Source organism: Seriola aureovittata, chromosome 3, assembly GCF_021018895.1.
Source record: "Seriola aureovittata isolate HTS-2021-v1 ecotype China chromosome 3, ASM2101889v1, whole genome shotgun sequence".
Taxonomy (NCBI): domain Eukaryota; kingdom Metazoa; phylum Chordata; class Actinopteri; order Carangiformes; family Carangidae; genus Seriola; species Seriola aureovittata.
Window position 1 is genome coordinate 2,909,027 of NC_079366.1, and position 20,004 is coordinate 2,929,030.

At 42.9% G+C, this 20,004-nt stretch overlaps 2 protein-coding genes across 3 annotated transcripts in view; one reads left to right on the plus strand and one right to left on the minus strand.

Annotated features, from left to right (window-relative positions):
- Positions 1-819: 819 nt before the first annotated feature.
- Positions 820-17,350, minus strand: LOC130166435 (myotubularin-related protein 7-like). 2 transcript variants are annotated; one of them, XM_056372040.1, is made up of 14 exons: positions 17,049-17,350; positions 16,202-16,327; positions 14,982-15,144; positions 14,574-14,731; positions 9,333-9,461; positions 9,099-9,233; positions 8,824-8,956; positions 8,572-8,681; positions 8,237-8,362; positions 7,978-8,027; positions 6,972-7,172; positions 5,561-5,695; positions 5,181-5,307; positions 820-3,558 (listed from the first exon to the last, which is right to left on the minus strand). In XM_056372040.1, exons 1-14 carry the CDS (start codon positions 17,070-17,072, stop codon positions 3,202-3,204), a joined length of 1,974 nt encoding a protein of 657 aa, XP_056228015.1. In that variant the 5' UTR covers positions 17,073-17,350; the 3' UTR covers positions 820-3,201. The 2 variants fall into 2 exon arrangements, with proteins under 2 accessions (XP_056228015.1, XP_056228016.1); XM_056372041.1 differs by having other exon boundaries at positions 3,380-3,558; positions 5,132-5,307.
- Positions 17,351-18,168: 818 nt separating this feature from the next.
- The window catches only part of LOC130166434 (protein piccolo-like), a 58,658-nt gene continuing 56,822 nt past the window's right edge, over positions 18,169-20,004 (plus strand). Inside the window, exon 1 of the mRNA XM_056372039.1 lies at positions 18,169-18,438. The gene's annotated coding sequence lies outside the window, so the exon portion shown is untranslated. The remainder of the gene's footprint in view (positions 18,439-20,004) is intronic.

The following is a 20,004-nucleotide window of genomic DNA, read 5'->3' on the forward strand; positions in this document are numbered from 1 at the left end:
GAGTGTTTTAGCTTCGTCCACACTGACACAACTTAAAAAAAACACGTCACCTGATGTTCACATACACTGAGCATGTGCGAGTCGGTGTAAACAGGAAGCAGATTGTCTACTCTGCAGTTGGTTTGTTAAGACAAATGTAGCATTCAAATAGAGGATGTCACTGATCAACAGCTGCTAGCAAAGACAACAAGGTCAGTAACACTGTAATTCATTATCATGTTGTATTCACCACTGGTAGTCCAGGCTGATGAGAGCCAATCAGGAGAGACCGTGGGTGTCCACATCATTGTTTCCCAGGGTCTCAATTTCTGTCCAGACAACAACACAACCCCGGAGTTTTCAAAATAAAAAACAACCCCAGAGTTTTCAAAATAAAACAGGTCCAGCAGCGTTCCTGATAGTGTGTGTTTTAGAGGCTGAAAGCTGCTGTTATTGACCTTGTCTTTTCTAGCAGCTGTTGTTCAGTTAAATTCTGTATTTTAACACTACAACTCTTTGTTGTTCCTCATTCAGAGGATTTATTGTAACTAACCAACTGCAGAGTAGACAATCTACTTCCTGTTTACACCGGCTTGCAGATGCTCAGTGTATATGAATGGTCATGTATGTATGTGTCTTTAAATGTGTTAGTAAGGATGATTTAGTTTTAAAATGAAAACCTATCACTGTGCACACAGCCTGACAGTGTCAGGTGTGGTTGTGTAACAGCTTCAGCTAGTGGAAGCTTTGAGGAGAGCCCAGCTGATCACATCACTGTTAATGTCACAAACACATCTGACTGTTGATGTTGAATGATGTCTTTTGTTTTCTGAATTCGGCCTGAATTACAAAGCGAGTTGAACATACCCAGGATAGCTTTTAGTTATCCGGGTTAACTGAACCTAACATTGGCTGTGGAAAACCTGTACTACAAAGCTGGTTATCAACTGGCTCAGTTAACCCTGGGTTTACCTGCCGGTAATTTCGATTACAGCCATGTCTAAAAGTGATGTTCGACAAGGTGAAATGTAAACCATATGATCACATGACTGGAATTTCATGACTGGAATTTCTATTAAAGTCAAACTAAAGAGATATATTGTAAATAAGTGCATGAATTATCATTATGTTTCTTACTGAGTATTTTCGCTCTTCAGTCGGATGATGAACAAACTGTGATGAACATGTGATGCAGATAAAACAGTTAAAGTTAAAGTCAGACTGTTTCTGCTGCAGAGAGGAGAGAAAGAAAAGAGGAGAGGAGTAGTTGATGTCTGATGAGTCAGTCTGACTGAAATGTTTATTTATAATCATGGAAATAATTAGCAGTGTGTGGATCATTGTTGGTTTAGTTTTTATTTCCAGTTGGGGTCTCAGAGTCTCCTCATGTTATTCTGAGCTGCAGTGATGAAGAAGAGAGTAAGAGCAGCGACACTGTCTGAAATCCTGTTGGATTAAAGAATCTGTGTTAAATTAAAATGAAGCTAAAATATTTTTTTATAGTAGAATTTTTATAATTTTTTTTGGAGCTGTGTTTTAAAACCAGTCATTATTATTTATCACTTTATTTTAAACTCTTTTGTCCCTGTCAGGATCCTGTAGGAATTATGACTCAGTTTTTCCAGTGATTTGATTGGTCAGAAGTTTGGCTGTTGACAGGTTTTGATCTGATCCTCTGAAGTTAACCTGCGCCAGAGCACGTTAGGAGTTCAGTGTAAGTTACCATGGTGATTTACCCCGGTAACAAGTGAACCACCGTGGTAGGGCTGAAACTCTAGTTAAACCTGAAGTTACCTCCATGACCTCAAATCCTGCTTCGTAGTACAGGCCTCAGGTTTCAGTCTGTTCAGACATGTTTACATCACGTTCTGAGCCACCTGATTTTTATTCTACATGATAATTTCCCCTGTGCAGGATGTTGAAGGAAACTTCAGACTCAGTGTGTTACACTTCTTTTCCCTTTAACTGTGTTTTTATTGATCAATCTGTTACATCACTGAATACACAACACACACAAACATACACACACATACACACACACACACACACACACACCACAGGCTACGGGGACATGTACAAGAGGGAGAGGAGATCCAGAGACTCAGTCAGTGACGCTGGTTTTACACGGTCCCTCCTGTCAGAGTCGGTGAGAACCAGCTGATGAAGCACTCTGGGGTTTATCTCTTCTCCCTCTGCTGGGTGAAGGTCCAGTGAAGTCTTGTTCCCATGACACTGATCTGGACCACACAAAAACACCTGTGCTTCTCCAGTCCGACAGGTGACCCTTAGTCAGAGGTTCTTCTTGTGGCTGATTCAAATAAATATCAGTAAAACATGGTCTTCATGACAACAGCTGGAACATCATATGACGAGCTGCAGAGGGTAAATATCATCACATCATGTTACACACTGCTACAGGAACATTATGTATTTCACTGTTTCTCTTTGACCATCAGAGCTGAGGAACCACCACATGTCCTGATACAGGTCCTGCAGACCCTCAGAGGGGGAACTGGACTGAGGTGGTTTAAGTTCAAGGACAAAAGCTTCATCTGAGTCCCTGTCCAGGTTCCAGTGTTCAGACCTCATGTTTGTCTGTAGCAGCTGATCCAGGACCCAGAGCACACACATCTGCACAGTCCTGACCCCTGATCCAGGACCAAGACCACATACATCTACCCAGTCCTGACTCATGACACCCATCTGCTCTTCACATCAATAACACACCAATTATATGCATGTGACTCTAATTGCATTACTACTGTAGTGCTGAACTCTTGGCCCCTCACACCTGACTAGGTCCAGACTGGACCGGGATCATGATGCTGAGACATGATGTGAGTGACAGGAGATTATCAGTGAAGAAGAGTGAATCATCATGTTGAATTATGGTGATGAGGAGGGAAAGTGAAGCATGGCAACTACAGAGACACATCGATCTTCGTCCCCCTGACCCCTGTGTGTCACAGTAACAGTTCATCCCTGAAACTAAATACAAACAACAATAAATAAACATCACGTATAAAAGCAGCCTCTCAAACTGAAACACAGGAAACTGATGTTTCTCTCTTTAATGTGAAAACAAAGGAGAAACTAATTTCCATCTTTAATCTTCCTCCCTCCTCTTCCTCTCCAGCTGTTTGAATAAATATTTTTAGGACTCTTGTCATTTCCTCTGTCACCTTCACCCTGTTTTCCAGTCAGGCAGTAGCACAGGCGTCCTCATTCTAACTCCGGGTCCTTGGCGTAGTCCCCGCCGCTGGACGAGCGGCTGCTGAGGTCGGCCACGCCCGACTCCAGGTCGCTGCAGGTGGAGAGGTCGTCAGGGTCGTGACTCTTGATCTGTGTGTGTGGCTCTATCTGCAGGGTGAGAGTTGGGTCCTTGGTCTGAGCCTTCTGATTGGCTGGTTGAGAGGAGACTGTATGACCGGTGTCCTGTGCAGGGCTGGTGATTGGGTCTGTGTAAGCGGTGGGCGGGTCCGGCCCACAGTGTCTCTGCGGCAGGTGGGTGGTCCTCCTCCTCCTTGGAACCTCAATCTTCTCCCACGTGATTGGCTGCCCTGTCAGGGCAGCTATCCTCTGCACAGAGGAAAGACACAGAGCATTCAGGAAGTGGTCACAGCCTCACGCCTTCACATGTAGCAGCCTCATGACATCATCATGCTTCGCTGACATCATCACTTTCACCAATGAGCTCATGTTTTCACCTCTGTCTCTGACTGTCTCTCTGTTATTCTCTGTCTGACTGACTGTATCTCTGTCTGACTGTCTGTCTGTCTGCCTGTCTGACTGCCCCTTCTGTCTGTCTGACTGTCTCTCTCTCTGACTGTCTCTCTCTGAATTCCTGTCTCTCTCTCTGTCCGTCTGTCTGTCTCTCTCTCTCTGAATTCCTGTCTCTCTCTCTGTCTGACCGCCTGTCTCTCTGACTGACTGTCTCTCTCTCTCTCTCTCTACTCTCTGACTGACTGTCTCTCTCTCTCTCTCTCTCTGTCTGTCTGTCTGTCTGTCTGTCTCTCTCTCTCTGTTTCTCTGACTGACTCATCATCTACTCAAAATTGTGAGAGAACATTTCAGTTTCTCAAGAAATAATGTTTGATGTCAAATTCAGATTTAAGGTGTTGAGATCTGTGACTGGTTACTGTACAGATCCAGATCTGCTCCTCCCTCACTGACAAATACAGAATTTCGTCATGGTGGGATGTTCTTACACACTTGTGTTAGTTAAAGTTAAGCTCAGAAATGTTTGTCTTTTGGAAGAATTCAGCAGTTATAAGGACATTTTACTTGAAAAGTGAAACAATAAAAAGAAAAATTTGATTTGAAAAAAAAATCTCTAATCCTTCTCTCCTTCTCGACCAGTCTGAGATATCTTCGTGAAACCAGCCCCTAGGGTGATGTAGATCTGGACTGATGTAGGTTTAGACTGATGTAGGTTTAGACTGATGTTGATCTAGACTGCTGTAGATATGGGGCGATGTTGATCTGGGGTGATGTTTATCTGGACTGATGTGGATCTGGACTGATGTAGATCTGGACTAATGTTGATCTGGGGTTATGCAGATCTGGACTGCTGTAGATCTGGATGGATGTAGATCTGGGGTGATGTAGATCTGGACTGAGGTAGATCTGGGGTGATGTAGATCTGGACTGCTGTAGATCTGGACTAATGTTGATCTGGACTGATGTAGATCTGGGGTGATGTAGATCTGGACTGATGTGGATCTGGACTGATGTTGATGTGGACTAATGTTGATCTGGACTGATGTAGATCTGGACTGATGTAGATCTGGACTAATGTTGATGTGGACTGATATAGATCTGGACTGATGTAGATCCGGACTAATGTTGATGTGGACTGATATAGATCTGGACTGATGTAGATCCGGACTAATGTTGATGTGGACTGATATAGATCTGGACTGATATAGATCTGGACTGATGTAGATCCGGACTAATGTTGATCTGGACTGATATAGATCTGGACTGATGTAGATCTGGACTGATGTAGATCTGGATTAATGTTGATGTGGACTGATATAGATCTGGACTGATGTAGATCCAGACTAATGTTGATCTGGACTGATATAGATCTGGACTGATGAAGATCTGGACCACAGTCTGGGTGATGGTGGTGTCTTTGTGTGCCGTATGCCTTGTCTGGAGCCCGGATGGTGGTGGTGGGCGGTTCCTCCTGGCGGTACCTCCTGGTGATTGGTCAGCTCCTCCTCCAGCTGCTGGGACTCCTCCCTCACGGCAGACAGGAAGTCGGCAGGTGACTGGTGAGGAGGCATCGATTTCTCCATGTGGTTGTAGAGACCTTTCCACATCCTGGGGACCAGGTGAGACAACAGATGATGTTCGACAGTATCATAAAAATGTACTTTTATGTTCCAGGAGTGATGTTTGTCTGTCTTAGAATATATAATATAAAGTTATGTAGTATACTGTATTATCATATCTTAATATAACAATAAATACACAGAACAACTGCATTTGATTTGTCTTTTCAACAGTAAGATAATTTACATCTCAGACTTACAACAGCAGGTGTGTCGTGTGTGTGTTTGCTGCAGTGACTCACTTGAAGCAGTAGGGGGTGGTGTTGGGTCTCAGGACGCCCTGACTCTGGCTCAGCTCAGCCTTGTACAGAGGGTTGGTATAGTCGGCTCTATCCTTCCACAGGTGAGGCCACAGAGAGTGAGTCCGCTCACGAAGCCTGTATACACAAACACAACACACACACACACACACACACACACACACACACAAACACAACACACAAACCCAATTTATGAGAGACAAGCACTGGTATGGTCTGGTCTGGTTTCTTCTGGTCTTTTCTGGTCTGGTTTCTGTAGCAGTGGCTGTGTGAATCATTTAGCTGTCAAGCAGGAATCAGCAACATTGTCAGGTGTTCTTTGTTAAATAATCAGATGTCTTCTCAGTGCATCCATCCACCAGGATCAGGGAGCTAACAGACACTGGATCCAGATTTGAATCTGCCTCTGGATCTTCAAGAGGCAATCGGTTTATGTGCCTGAATCCCAGTTAAGGTCTGCACCCTGTTTGCTTCTCTTTATCCTATTTGGCAAATTGAAAGGCCTTCACTACCCACAAAGCAGCTGGCAGACACCCACACCAATGTGCCACAGATTCACAGAGGTAAGGACAAATGTGACGCCGATAAAATGAATCGATGTTATGGATGTAATTTTCCTGCGTCATAAATAAGGTCACTCAGTACTGTTTAATGTGTGGATCCTTATTTAACTGCAGTGAAGGTGAAAAGTAACGGGTGTGAGATGTAGATGTGAGGCCTTTTGACTTTTTATGGTTTTGATCTCTGTCAAACTAAAACAGAGCTGATTAGATAAACTAGTTTATAGAGACCAGACGTTTTGGTTTCAAGCCCGTTCTCACCACAATTAATATAATTATCATAATATTACACTTGTTTTCAGTTTTACATAGACATCATGTTCACTCACTATCACCAAACACAATATAAAAACAAACGATGTACCATGTGTCTGAATTCAAGACTGATTGGTCTGAATGTGCATCAATCAATCAGTGTGTCGTTGTCAAGGCTGTTGCTAGGCTATGAGTCATAGGCAGCTCTCTCTGACTGAACATTGCTGTGTCTCACATTAGATACTTCAGTCAGTACACTCACATGTAGTACACTGTATACTCTAATGCAGCACACTGTGTACTCAGTATACTCACAGAACACTGTGTACTCAGTATACTCACAAGTAGTAAACTGTGTACTCAGTATACTCACATGTAGTACACTGTGTACTCAGTATACTCACAAGTGTTGAACAGACAGTATGCTAACTGTTATCTGTCATGTTGAACAGACAGTATGCTAACGGTTAGCTGTCATGTTGAAGAGCAGCAGATTCAGCTAATTATCATTCTCGTCACACTGTTTTCAGATTGTTACTGTAAAACACTGATTATAGCTGTTTTAACGACCTTCTTACCTCATGTCCCTGCGTTCCCTCTGGCAGTTGCCCAGGAAGGTCCCATACTGACAGGAGTAGGCGTGTGTGTGTATGGCGATGAGGAAGCGCTCATTGAACTCGAAGGCGCATGGGAACTGTTCTGACAGCTGCCACACACACTCCAGGAACTGATCAATAACGGGGGACACCTCCTTAGGATCTCCATCCAGGTGGGCGCACCTACAGGGACAGATCTCTCTCTTTACTGTCCATCCCCACACACACTCACAAAACATTCACTATGTTAACGTGTTAAAAAAAAACAAGAATTGTTCAGATATTAATAAACAGTGGGGTCCAAAGGTCTTAGACCACCTTCCCATGACTTAATATTAATATACTGTATATGTATAATGAATGGCTGCATTAATATAGAACCTTTCTACCTAAACAGACGAAGATCTTCACACTTCCACAGAAGAGCATGATGTCATGACATGAGTAATGAAATATTTAATGTTTATAATTTATTAATGGTTACTCTCATGAAGCCAAAGTGAAAACATGTTTTTAGATTTGCAAATGTATTCAAAATCAAAAACTAAAATCTCTTATTAACTAAACTCTTCAGAACTTTAGTCCAATTCTTTGTAGGACCCCCTTCAGCAGCAGTTCCAGCTTCAGATGGACATGCGTTCTTCATCTGGACAGATAACAGGCTGCTACCTTCATGTTCCTGTAGTATCTGAGTGTGTTGTATGTAGCTTTAAATGTGTGTATGTAGTGTGTATCTGAGGAGAGAGCTGCAGGAGAGCGGCCTGCTCCAGCTTTAAGTAAGAGGAGCAGTCACTCTGTCTGCTCCTGTGTCCTCTGTGTCTCTGCTGTTGACCTACAGGACAGGCTGTGTCACATAAACCACTGACTCTCTAAATACAAACTGCAGAGGTCACATAAATCTCATGCTCTTACCCTGAAAGGACACGTCACTGTCTGACATCATGAAATCAAGTGTGTTGACCTGTCAAAATAAAATACAGTTACTGACCTGTGGGAAAACTTGTGTCCAAAGGAAACCCAGTCTCTCTCTATCAGCACCTACAAGAGAGGATGAAGAGGAGTGAGGAGTGAAGAAGAGGAGTGATGAGGAGGAATTAAGAAGAAGAATGAGGAGAGGAGAGAAGGGGTAAAAAGGAGGAGTGAAGAGGAGGAATAAGAAGGAGTGAGGAGTGAAGAAGAGGAGTGAAAAGGAGGAGTAAAGAGCATGTGTCTCTGTGCGTGAGTGTGTGTGTGTGTGTGTGTGTTACCATCAGTCCTGTGATGGTCCTGTAGTGGGGGTCCAGCAGTATACTGGCCACAGAGCAGGCCTGGGCGGTCCTGTCCCAGCCGTCTGAGCAGTGGACCAGGACACTAACTCCTTCATCAGCCACGGCCTGGAGAGAGAGAGGGTCAGAGCGCAGGTGTAAACATACACAGGTGAGGTGGGTGCGTGTCACTGCAGATACAGTAACATGGTGAAGGTCATGATCCATGAGTCTGAAGATTCAGTTTTTACATGGATTCAATTATTATAACCAATCAGATAGTTGCAATTGTGTGTGTGTGTGTGTGTGTGAGACTGTGTGTGTGTGTGTATACACACCCTGGCTATGAAGACTCCAGCATCCAGTATGGCTTTAATGTGTTTGAGCCAACCAGAGTTCTCCAGACCCCACAGGAAGTCCGTCATGGAGGGAGACCGCATCTCACCCACTGTAGGAGGAAGACAGGAAGACGTACAGTCAGAGGAAAACTGTGTGTTTACTAACAGCAGCTCTCTGAGGTAACTACAGAATACTTACGCACACATACGCTCACACACACACACACACATACACACACACACCCTCCTCACCGTCAATGATCTTCTGCTGGCTGCTCCTCATCACATGGATGTTCTCGATGCCGATGAACTGCAGCTTAATGTTGGTGTAGTGGTCCTCGTTCTCGTAGCCTTTACCTGCCGCTCGGTTGGCCATGGCGTTCAGCTGGAAACACACACACACACACACACACAAACACACACAAACACACACAGTGCTGTTTATGTGAATATTGTTGCTCCTAGTGCATAAATGTTTTTTACTGTGTGTGTGTGTGTGTGTGTGTGTGTGTGTGTGTGCGCGTTACCTTGGGCCTGGTGTCCACCACATAAATGTAGTCACTGCCAGGGTTGGACTTCATCACAGCCTGAAGCATCATCTCATCCTCCTGACAGCGTCCACTGAATCCTGACAGAGGTTGGCTACACCGGCACACTGCAGCCTATAGAGCCATAAAGCATCATAATCATCATCATCATCATCATCATCATCATCATCATTGTAATCTGCGTGTGTGTGTGTGTGTGTATGTGTCACTGACCAGTGTGTCCTGGTGGAAGTAGGACAGAGCAGGAAATCGTCTTCGACTCCTGAACCTTGAGCTGCCATCGATGATGGTGGGTGTGGCCGACTTTGGAACAAACAGCTCTGAGGGGTAGGTGTCACACGCCTGAGGGGGGAGGGAGGGGGGGACATTATTACACAGATGATGAGAACCTGAAATAGATGTGCATTGTCGTCTTCAAATATCACTTAAACGGGAGTAAATTAACACATTTGCTGAGAACTATTTTCAGCAGCGGATTAATCCACATTTGGAGATGTAGCGAGTATCTGCTGCAGCAGGACGGTGTGTGTGAGACTGGGAGACAAATTCAGATCTGGACTCATCCTAGGACCAGCCTGCACCATTGCACAAAACTTGCTACACTGCTGTGGTTGTCCATAGGGATTTGTCCTGGTAGTCCCTATGACCAGTCCGACTGTGGTGGAGAGACCTCCAAGAGTTGAAAGGCATGACGACAGATGTAAAGGTGGTTCCATTTCTGTTTGACAGGTTGTAACATCAGCATCATTTTGTCTCATTAGCTAATGTTTGTGAAAGCTAACCCAAACTGGTTAGTTAGCAAACAGGTACAGGTGTCACATTTGTGTGTTTGGTATCATTATGTGATGTTGTTGTGATGTTAGCTGTAGTAGTCTTTAAGGAGCATGACTGCTGTTACGTTAACACCACAATTTAGAATGTGCTCTCATTGAAAGGGGGCACCAGTCCTCAGGGAGGACATTGAATTACTTCATTGAGTAATGTGATCAATCTCATATCAGAAGCCGTGACTTCTCGATTCAATGTATCTCCAGTCTCTACTTCAAAAGAACACAACAGGACAACAGCTGGGTGTAAATAAAGAAGTTTATTAACTAGACTACTATCTACAGAGTAAATGCAATGTACAATAATCATAATGATGAAAATTATAATGAAATGAGCAGTGTGATGAGTTGGCAATGGTGGGGGAGAATATGTTATGGCTATGGCTATACAGCTAATGGAAGGTCTAGGTATTCTAATGACTAAATATTGCTATATTTCTGCTATACATGGGCAGAAAGTTAAGATCGGCCTACTGTGAGTTGTGCTGTAGCTGGGGACCCCTTGACTGGAACCCATGTGGCTGAGGTTGCCGTGGTAACTCTGAAGACGCGGGATCTCAGCGCTTCTGTCTCAGGCACTCTTGATTTCTTCTAGGCTTCTCTGCAGGTGGTCGTTGGGAGGTTGTGTTATTTGTCTGCTGCTCTTGCGGGTTTATGCGAAATAAACTTTAATGCACTTAACTTGGGCTGGATAACTTTAGAGGAGATTGTCGTTGGCCAGATTAGTCTAAAAACTGTCAAAAATCTTTAAAAAAAAGGAAATGTAATAGTAATAACAAGTTACAAAAATTACTCTGAGGCACTTCTTTTCTGTCCCTTATACTCACAAGCCTTACAGTTTTCCCATTGGTTAGGTGGGAACCTACTTCGGCGGGGATCTGAGGCGTAAAAGTTTGACTTTGTCAGGCCAATGTGGTCTGGAAGACTTATGGTCCCTATAAGTTGTTTCGGGCAGAAAATGTTTTTGCCATTTAGTAGGCCAATAACTTCTGGAAGGGTGTGTGGCTGAGCTGATTTAGGTGCATGGATTTGTCAGTTACACGTTATGAACGTCCCAATCTAAATGTTCTGGAATTCAAAAGGGATAGAACTCAAAATTGGGCAGTTAAGGACCCACACTGGTAAGCAGTGATCACCTTATGGGTAGAACTCACAATTGAACAGATCCAGGTGCAATAACCTTCAAAATTGGAACATCCAATTGATAAGTCCACCCTATGGTATCGAAGCTGAAAGCAATGCAAACTTTAGAGCTATAGGTATATAAATTACTAATGTACTAAAATGAGGGGGAAAATGCCTTTTAAAAGGAGAAAACAATTAGATTTGAAGTGATACGTTATAGGGCTGGGTGATATGGCCTAAGAGTATTTTTAGGCTATATACACGATATATATCACAATATCGCAATAATTTGAAATCTACTCTATAGAACTTCATACATACACGATTTAACCCCTTTGATGCATAAAGACACACACTCTCATGCTTTGCTGCTGTTTTGTGTGATCTAGAGATTCAGCATCTCGTCTGTTTTTCACTCATGACGAGTGGTTCCCAGCAAAAATAGACAGGGAAACATTTGTTGATAGTCATACTGATATGATACCAGCAACATTATAAATAACTGACACCTTTCACTAGCCTATAGTTTAAATGTCTGGACCTTATATGAATGTGACAGACATAAAAAATATATAACTATAATATATATATAATATAACTACCTTTTTGACCAGCTTGTCCATTCTCTTTTTGTTCATGTGGGACAAGTTGCTGCCCCAGAACACTGCAGCATAAAAGAGTACACTGGCCACCACTGACTGATAAAACAGAGGAGAGAAACACCAAAGAGAACTTCATGCTGGCGTTTTAAAACAATCATGTGACAATTTATACTCGATGTTCGCAATATTGTCATTTTATACATCCTACGTGGAACAAGTGTTGAGTATATTGGCTATATCACCCACCCCTAATACGATAGTGTGAAGACACATAAGGGTACATGTGAAATTTCAAATTCAAATACATTTGACATTTGATAAGAATTTGATAACGAGTCAAAATGTGGAGTTAGTAGGCTACAGGGATTTACACTGAAGGGGGGGAAACAACAATTGTAACTATTTGTCTAAAATAGTTTTCCTTAATGCTGTTACTAGTGTTAGCACTAGCACAACACTTATTAATTCAATAGTGTAATTAGCAAAAAAGATTTTGACATAGCAAATTATGAATTGACAAAGTTGACAGCATTAGATCTCAATCTGTTGCATGCACACAGTCATTGTTTGAATTCAATCCTCGAACTCAGGTAACCAAATCCACCACCAGATGACACCAAATTTCTATCAGCTTGTTTTGAAAGGAGAGGGAGGTGAGGTGTCGTCAGTAATAGACCCTTAGTACCGCCCACTGAAAGACCTGCGTCAGGCAGGTAGAAAGCGTTTCATTTCACTCAGAGCGCAGACAGAGAAACTTCTTTGCTAAGGCCTATAGCCTCTCAAACAATAGATGGCGAGGCGCAGCGGCCTCAAGCACGCTTAGCGAGTGGGTGTTATTTTGAGTAAGTTCTAAGCATTTTCAATGCAAGTCCAGTCTGACACGTTCAGTAAAGCACTAGCACTTTTCATTCACAATTTGGACTGTATGAGTATTCACCGGGTTGGAGTTACGTTCAGTAATCACAATGTTTTTAACACAATTCCTTTCTGGGACTTCAAGTAAGCAAGCACTACTTTTCCTTTCACATTTTATACCACGGGGTGTTCACCGAGCAACAATTACCTTTAGTAACCGCTATTTTTCAACACAAGTCCTCTGGGACTTGACAGCAAACAAACACAATTATATTGCATTCTACTCAAACCGCAGGCTATTCACAAAACCAAAGCGACGTTCAAAAACAGCTATTTTTCAACACCGATCTGACTCCAAACAAGCAGATCAATTACAATAATAATGGAATGAATGTGGCAATGGTGGGAGAGAATATGGCTATGGCTATGGCTATACAGATTATGATAGGTCTAGGTCTACGAATGAGATTTGATGGTTAAATATTACTATATTTCGACATCAACCCAGTCATGAGCAGAGTGTTAAGACCGGCTACTGTGAGTTTGGCTGGAAACCAGGTGGCTGTGGTTGCTGTGGTAACCCTGGAGACACGGGATCTAGGTGGATTCTCCTGTCCGTTATCACGGTGACGGATTCTGCGGTGTCTCAGTGGTTCATCTCTGGTGGAGTTTGCCAGGAGACTTTCTGTCTTAGGCACTCTTGATTTCTGGTCGGCTTCTCTGAAGGCAGACGTGGGTAGATGTGTCATCTGCTGGTGTGTCAGCGGTTCAGCTCTGGTGGAGTTTGCCAGGAGACTTTCTGTCTCGGGCACTCTTGATTTCTTGAAGGCTTCTCTGCAGGCGGTCGTGGGCAGGTCGTGTTATCTGCCTGGTTGATGCGAAATAATCTCTAATCTTTGCTGGATAACTTTAGAGGAGACTGGCGTTGGCCAGATTAGTCTAAACTGTCAAAAATCTTCAAAAAGAAAAACATGATAGTAATTACATGTTAGAAGTTACAAAAATTACTCTGTTTAGGCTGTTTTGGTTCAGTTGGTTTTGACTTGGCTTATAAAAATAAAAGGTTGCGCATGTAGACAAAGAAAAAGTTGGAGCATGTGGCACAGAAAGAACAAAGAAGGCGGACAAAACAATTAAGTGTGTAATGGCAAAAAGCAATGAGTAAGAGCGGTTGCTAAGAGCCGGTTGCTAACAGTCAATAACTAAGAACAATGTGTGAAATGATCACTACTGTTTTATCCCCTGGGGGCTGGCGCACGTTTCCGGGGCGTGGCCCATCTTCTCCTTTGTTTCAACTTTAGAGAAGAGAAGTATTTTCCATGGTACTTCTGAATTATTTTATCTAGAGTTTACCTATGAACTCACACAACCGTTTTCCACCATGACCATAAAACATTAAATGAAACAGCCTTTAAACCTAATGGCACTAATAATGACAGGAAGGAACAACACAAATGTCGATTTCATATTACATCCTTCAAAACCTGCAATTAATCATAATTCAAGTGGTTAACTGATCAAACAACAACATTTAAAGTAGTTACATACCTCAGTATCTAAGTATTTAAAGTAGTTACATACCTCAGTATTTAAGTATTTAAAGTAGTTTAAATACCCCAGTATTTAAGTATTTAAAGTAGTTTAAATATCTCAGTATTAAAGTTTTTAAAGTAGTTACATATCTCAGTATTTAAAGTAGTTTAAATACCTCAGAATTGAAGTGTTTAAAGTTGTTTAAATAGCTCAGTATTTAAGTATTTTAAGTATTTTAAATGCCTTAGAATTTAAGTATTTAAAGTAGTTTAATTGCCTCAGTATTTAAAGTTATTTAAATACCTCAGTAATTAAAGCAGTTTAAATGGCTCAGTATTTATCGGTGGACATGCTGCTGTTTGCTCCACTAGAGGAGGTTCCTCCAGATAAGGACCTATCTTATCTATGACCCTATAAATGTCCTTGGTACAAGGCAGACAACTGCAGAGCAGACAGTGTGTACAGTAATGACTAGTAGAAGTTCTCTTGTTCTCTTTAGAACAAAGACTGACCCTGTATTCACTGTTGGCTGCTGTCGTCACCCACAGGTTGTTAGGAACTCCCATCCTCTTGTAGTCTGACACAAGGTCGATGAAGTTCCATGACTCCTCCCTCTCCTCTTTGTTCACATTGGGATTGAAGGAGAGGCAGTACAGCTCAATGTACTTCTCTGAGAAGAGGAGGAGGAGAGGAGAGAGGAGGAGAGGAGAGAGGACAGGAAGATTAGGAGAAGAAGAGAGAGGAGGAGAGAGGAGAGGAGGAGAGGAGGAGATAGGAGAGGAGGAGCGAGGAGAGGAGGAGGAGGAAGAGGAGGAGGAAGAAGAAAGAGGAGAGAATCATTGTAAATCATCTTAACAAGTTTAAAAGTAACACACCTGTTCATGACACAACAACCCACTTACACAAACACACAAACACACCTGGTCGTGACAACCTGGCCAGTGAGGCATGGACGTCCACACAGTCTCTTTCCTGAGGGACCAGGATATAAAAGACCCGGAAGTCCTTACAGCGCAGGATCAGCTGGCTCCCCGCAGGACTGCTGGCCGGCCTCTCCACACTGCTCACCATGCTGTGCAACACCTGGAACACACACACACACACACACACACACACACACACACACACACACACACACACAATGTTCAGATCCTTCTGACTCTTAATATCAATTAGCATTATATAAAAACTAACTCACACCACGTCACTGTGATCTGACATATTCCAGAAAAGTGTCAACATCACTTTATGCTTCTGGCCTTTTCTCACAGGAAGTAAAAGCCATGTGGTGAGGAAGAGGAAGAATAAGAAGAGGAAGAAGCAGACATCTGCTGTCATTTTAAAGCAGCTAACTGAAACCTGTCTTCTTTATTCCTGTAAGTTTACACAGTTGGCGCCTGTCGGGTGAAATCTGACCTCCCTGGATGCCTTCATTATCTAGTCCAGTCCAGAGGGACAGGTCAGACTCCTATTCTGCCTCCTGCAGGAGATCTGATTGTCCAACTCACAGTTCTTGACATAACACAGAGGAAGAGGAGGAGCTACAGACTAATATGTTGTAGCTGCACTACCTTAACTTCCTGTTTATTTAAACTTGCGTAATAAACAAACATTTGGCGAGTTTGAATCTGAGTTGCACTGAGTTCTTCATCCAGCCTTAGAGAATGAATCTGAACAGGTCGGCTGTTATTGTTTCTGTAGCTGACGATGAAGCCTGAGTGTCACTGTCCAGTGCTTTTAACTGTCACAATAAAACCTCCTCTGCAGATCATATTTCATATCTATCTTAAGCAACTGGTAACAATCTGTCTGCAGCCTCACAAACACAGGTGTGTCCACGCTACATCCCCCTACAGCTGCTGCAGCACTCTTTTCTCTCTACTGCCTCTGCTCTCCACAGTGAAATCAGAGCAGATCATCTGTTTCCCGGTGGTGGATGAAGGAGAGACATATGATCAGCCTGTCAGTCACACTTTAGGTGGGACATGAGAGATGTAACTTTAGGTGAAGCTTTCTGATCCTTCACTCAGGCAGAGACATGATAATGATAACAATGAAGAGATATACAGTTCATATTATCACGGACGTTACCCAGATGTTAAAGGAGTTTCCCATAGCCCCACCTCCTGCCTCAGCTTACCCACGTCTCCTTGCGTGTCTCAGGGTTGTTCTCGACAAAGATGGAGTGTGTAGCAGAAAGGTAGAGAGTCCCAATGCTGGCCTTCCTCTGGCCCGAGGACCGGTCCAGGAGACGCACATGTTCCACCTGACACAGACGGACATCAGAGACGGACAAATTCACACATTAAAAAGACACAGCATGCCTGCCCACTCACATCATTACACTGTAATATCAGCTCAAACACTCAATTAAAGTAATCTGGTTCCAAACACACATACACACACGTCATGTACCGACATGTACAAGTGTTACTGTAATGTGTGTATCAGTATACAGATGTCTGCATACTGTACAATCCATACTAACTCATCTCAGCTCCATTACAACCACAGTCAGACTCTGAGGATGATGATGATGATGATGATGATGAGGAGGAGGAGGAGGATAGGCCCACATGAATCAAACGTCTGTGGCAGCAGGAACTGACCTACAGTTACTGAGTCCATTATCGGACACGTAACGTCAGCTGCAGACAGGCTGTGATGTCACTGTGATGTCACTGTGAACACGGTGGATGACTTATATTACTGAGCAGGTGCACACAGAGACACCAGCATCATGTCTCTTGTCACCACAGGACGGCTCTCTGCTACTGCTCACATACTTGTCTGATACTGGTCACATACCGGTTAAATATTGGTCAGATCCTGGTCAGATACTGGTCAGATACTGGTCAGTTACTGGTCAGATACTGGTCAGTTTGTGGTCAGACACTAGGTCGTGTAACACACATCTGACTCCTCCAGCAGAGGAGGACAAAGACAAAGAGCCGAGTCATCGGCGCTGAGATGCTGTGTGTCGGTACCTTGGGCGTCCGGATGTGCTCCATCACTGACAACCAAAATGGTGGAGATGAAGAAGAGCAGCAGTGTTGTGCGGTTTCTACCCTCAGCGGTCAAATTCGTAGTTTCACCTCATCAGACGAGCCGCGGTAACGTTTTCCATGGTTTCCTTCTAAATCCGGATTAACCTGGAGGAAACGGGATTCTGATCTGTAACAGTCCCGGTCCTCCCTCTGTCTCCGACACCGACGCTGATACCCGCTGCGTTCCTGCGTCCTGCTCCGCTGTCCCGTTAACGGCAATAAAACACCCAGCCTCCGGTTATACCTTTCAAAATAAAACAAAGTCTTTTCAGGTTTATTTACTTTATCCTCAGCAGGAGTCTCACACACATCCATCCCATAATCCGCTCTGTCAATGTATCTGTGCGAAACCGAGGTTTATTTTGAAAGAACTGCACGTACTCACACCTTAGTAAAACATATTGTTTTGTTAAGGTTTGTATCTCGTGTTATTTTGTTATTATTTATTCTGCAGCTCTTCACTGATCCATGATGAAGAGTCTTAGAGTCCTCATTTTATCATTTCGTCTCTACTGAATATCACAAGATAAAATACACATGCAACTTGTATTCTGTTGTGTCCTGTTTTTTCTTACTTTGAATTTTTGTTCTTGTTTTACACTTTTACTTTTATCAGTGTGCCTCGAGACTGACACCCTGACACTAGCTCTAACACTCTAACATCAACACTATTGTGTTTAGGTTTATTATTATTTATCATTAGAAATTATATCACGAATACAGCTTCAGTCTTCATAGTTGAGTCTGCAGGCTCTGAACACCTGGGCACATCTCAAAATGCTCCAAAAGCCTTCATTTCTTTTGTTTTAGATTAATCACTTGAAGTTTTTATCGTCACCTTTTTCACCACTGTAAGTTGTCAGTCTTCTTTTGGCCACTAGATGGTGGTGTGAGAGATGAAAACTAGGCAGGTGAGGTAAAGTTCATCTGCAGTAAAAATTGGATACTCTGGAAGTTTAGCATCTAATTTTGAAATGAGAGAAAGTGACTAACATAAAACATCTCTTATTAACACTGTGCCAGGGTTGTTGACAACCAACCCCTCCTTCAACATGCAGAGAGCTAGAGGTGAGGATTACTGTTTCCATAGTCTCACGTGTCTCAGGTGTGCGTGCGTGTGTGTGCGCGCACGCTCCTTCGTGACTCAGCCGATCAAACTGGAGGACTGCAGTTAACACCGATCAACATGCACCTCAGACATAAAACACATCTTTGATGGGATGTAGAGAAGCCTGGTGTAGGAGGTGTCGTCCCGTGGTCGGGGTGTATCCAGGTGAAAGTGGCGCGCAGCAGGTTGCCCTGGATAAATGTGCACAGACCACGAACGGCGGTAAGTCAGAGTTATATATTTCTTTCAACGTTGTGCATGAATGACTTTACAGTGTGTGCTTCCTTAGCTCTCCTGGTACTGGTTAACCAGGCTGACGCCAAACTCCACTTAAACTGTACCTATGTAATGTTGGCTCGACTATTGAGGAACGTTGGCAGCTCCTATAAAAAGAACACCTCACCTGTAAATGTCCACATAGTCTTCTGGGTAATTCGGCGTACACCTGATCCAAAAGCACCGCACGTTTCTAGGTAAATTATAACTTTGATTTATATTGCATGCGGTAGCAGTAGTGTGGTAAGGGGAAAAAAACTAACAAAGATTTAATCGCAGTAACTACTGATTTATAATGATTACATCATGAATGACTGATCTCTAATAATTCGCAGACTAGTTTGGATTTGTTGCTCTATCATACTATATTATCTCAGACACATCAGCATTAAAGTGACACATTTTTGAACGGAGTTCTTCCCTGTGCAGAAAATTACCGTATTTCGAGGAAAGATGACGTAGCGTTTGTGTTTTACAGCCTTGGACCAGATTGACTGAATCTGTCATGTGTTGCTATAAATGACTGTAATGTTTTCTTCTTACATACGCAGTTCTGAGTAATTACCAGTAGACTAATCACTCACTGTTTCAGTTTTATCTCAGTAAAGTGTTCTATAGGATGAATATGTCATTATGTCGAAATTTATATCCGCATCATATTAACATCATATATCAACATAATAACCGCTGTCTCAGGGAAATATTCTCTCATGCCTGCATATGACAGTGTTTGTGTGAACACAGGTACATGTGTGTACAGGTGTGCAGACAGGTAGTCTGTGTATTGGCTCTGACTATAAAAGGTTTAATGATGCTTCGGTCACTAAGTCTATAACCTGTGATATTTCTAGATACATAATCATTGTCTGGTAACTTTTTACCGAGGCTCAGGATCAACATATCAATGACTTTTCAAATATATAAATTATGATAAAAAAGAATAACATCTTTTGTAGGACTCAGGGTTGTATATTTGTGTGTGGCTGATTAGGTCCAGCACACATGTACATGCTGTTGTATTTATGAATGGCACTGTGCAGTCCTCCAGGCTACTGCTTGTGCCATTGTGTGTTTGTGAGTGTTTGCAGCAGTGTGTGCCAGTGTGTAATGGACATTTCTGCTGCAGCAGCATTCAGAGTGTTACATAACAGGTTGTCCTCTGCATCATCCTGCAGGGCTGCCCAGGATTAAAAGGCTCAGTCCTTCTCCTTGGTACAGCTGTTTGTGTGTGTGTGTGTGTGTGTGTGTGTGTGCTGTGAGGTTGTTATAATGGTTATAATGACAGTGATACTTATAGGCTTAATGATGTTATTAACAACAACAGAGAGGAGAAGCACAGACTACAGACGAAAGAAAATACAAGGTTAAATGACATGAAGAAGAGAAAGAGAGAGAGAGTGAGCTCAGTGCATCATGGGAGTTCCCTCAGCAGCCTCGGCCTACAGCACCTATAAGCTTTATCGCAGTGGACAGTTTAAAGCCTGATCTTAAATGTAGAGAGGGTGTCTACCT

Excerpts from the sequence above, each read along its gene's own strand:
- LOC130166435 (XM_056372040.1), bottom strand. The coding sequence starts at position 17,072 with ATGGAGCACATCCGGACGCCCAAG. Across the intron at positions 16,328-17,048 it reads AGCACATCCGGACGCCCAAG|GTGGAACATGTGCGTCTCCT; the intron begins GTACCGACACAC and ends CGTCTGTGTCAG. Across the intron at positions 8,363-8,571 it reads CTGGAGTCTTCATAGCCAGG|GCCGTGGCTGATGAAGGAGT; the intron begins GTGTGTATACAC and ends CTCTCTCTCCAG.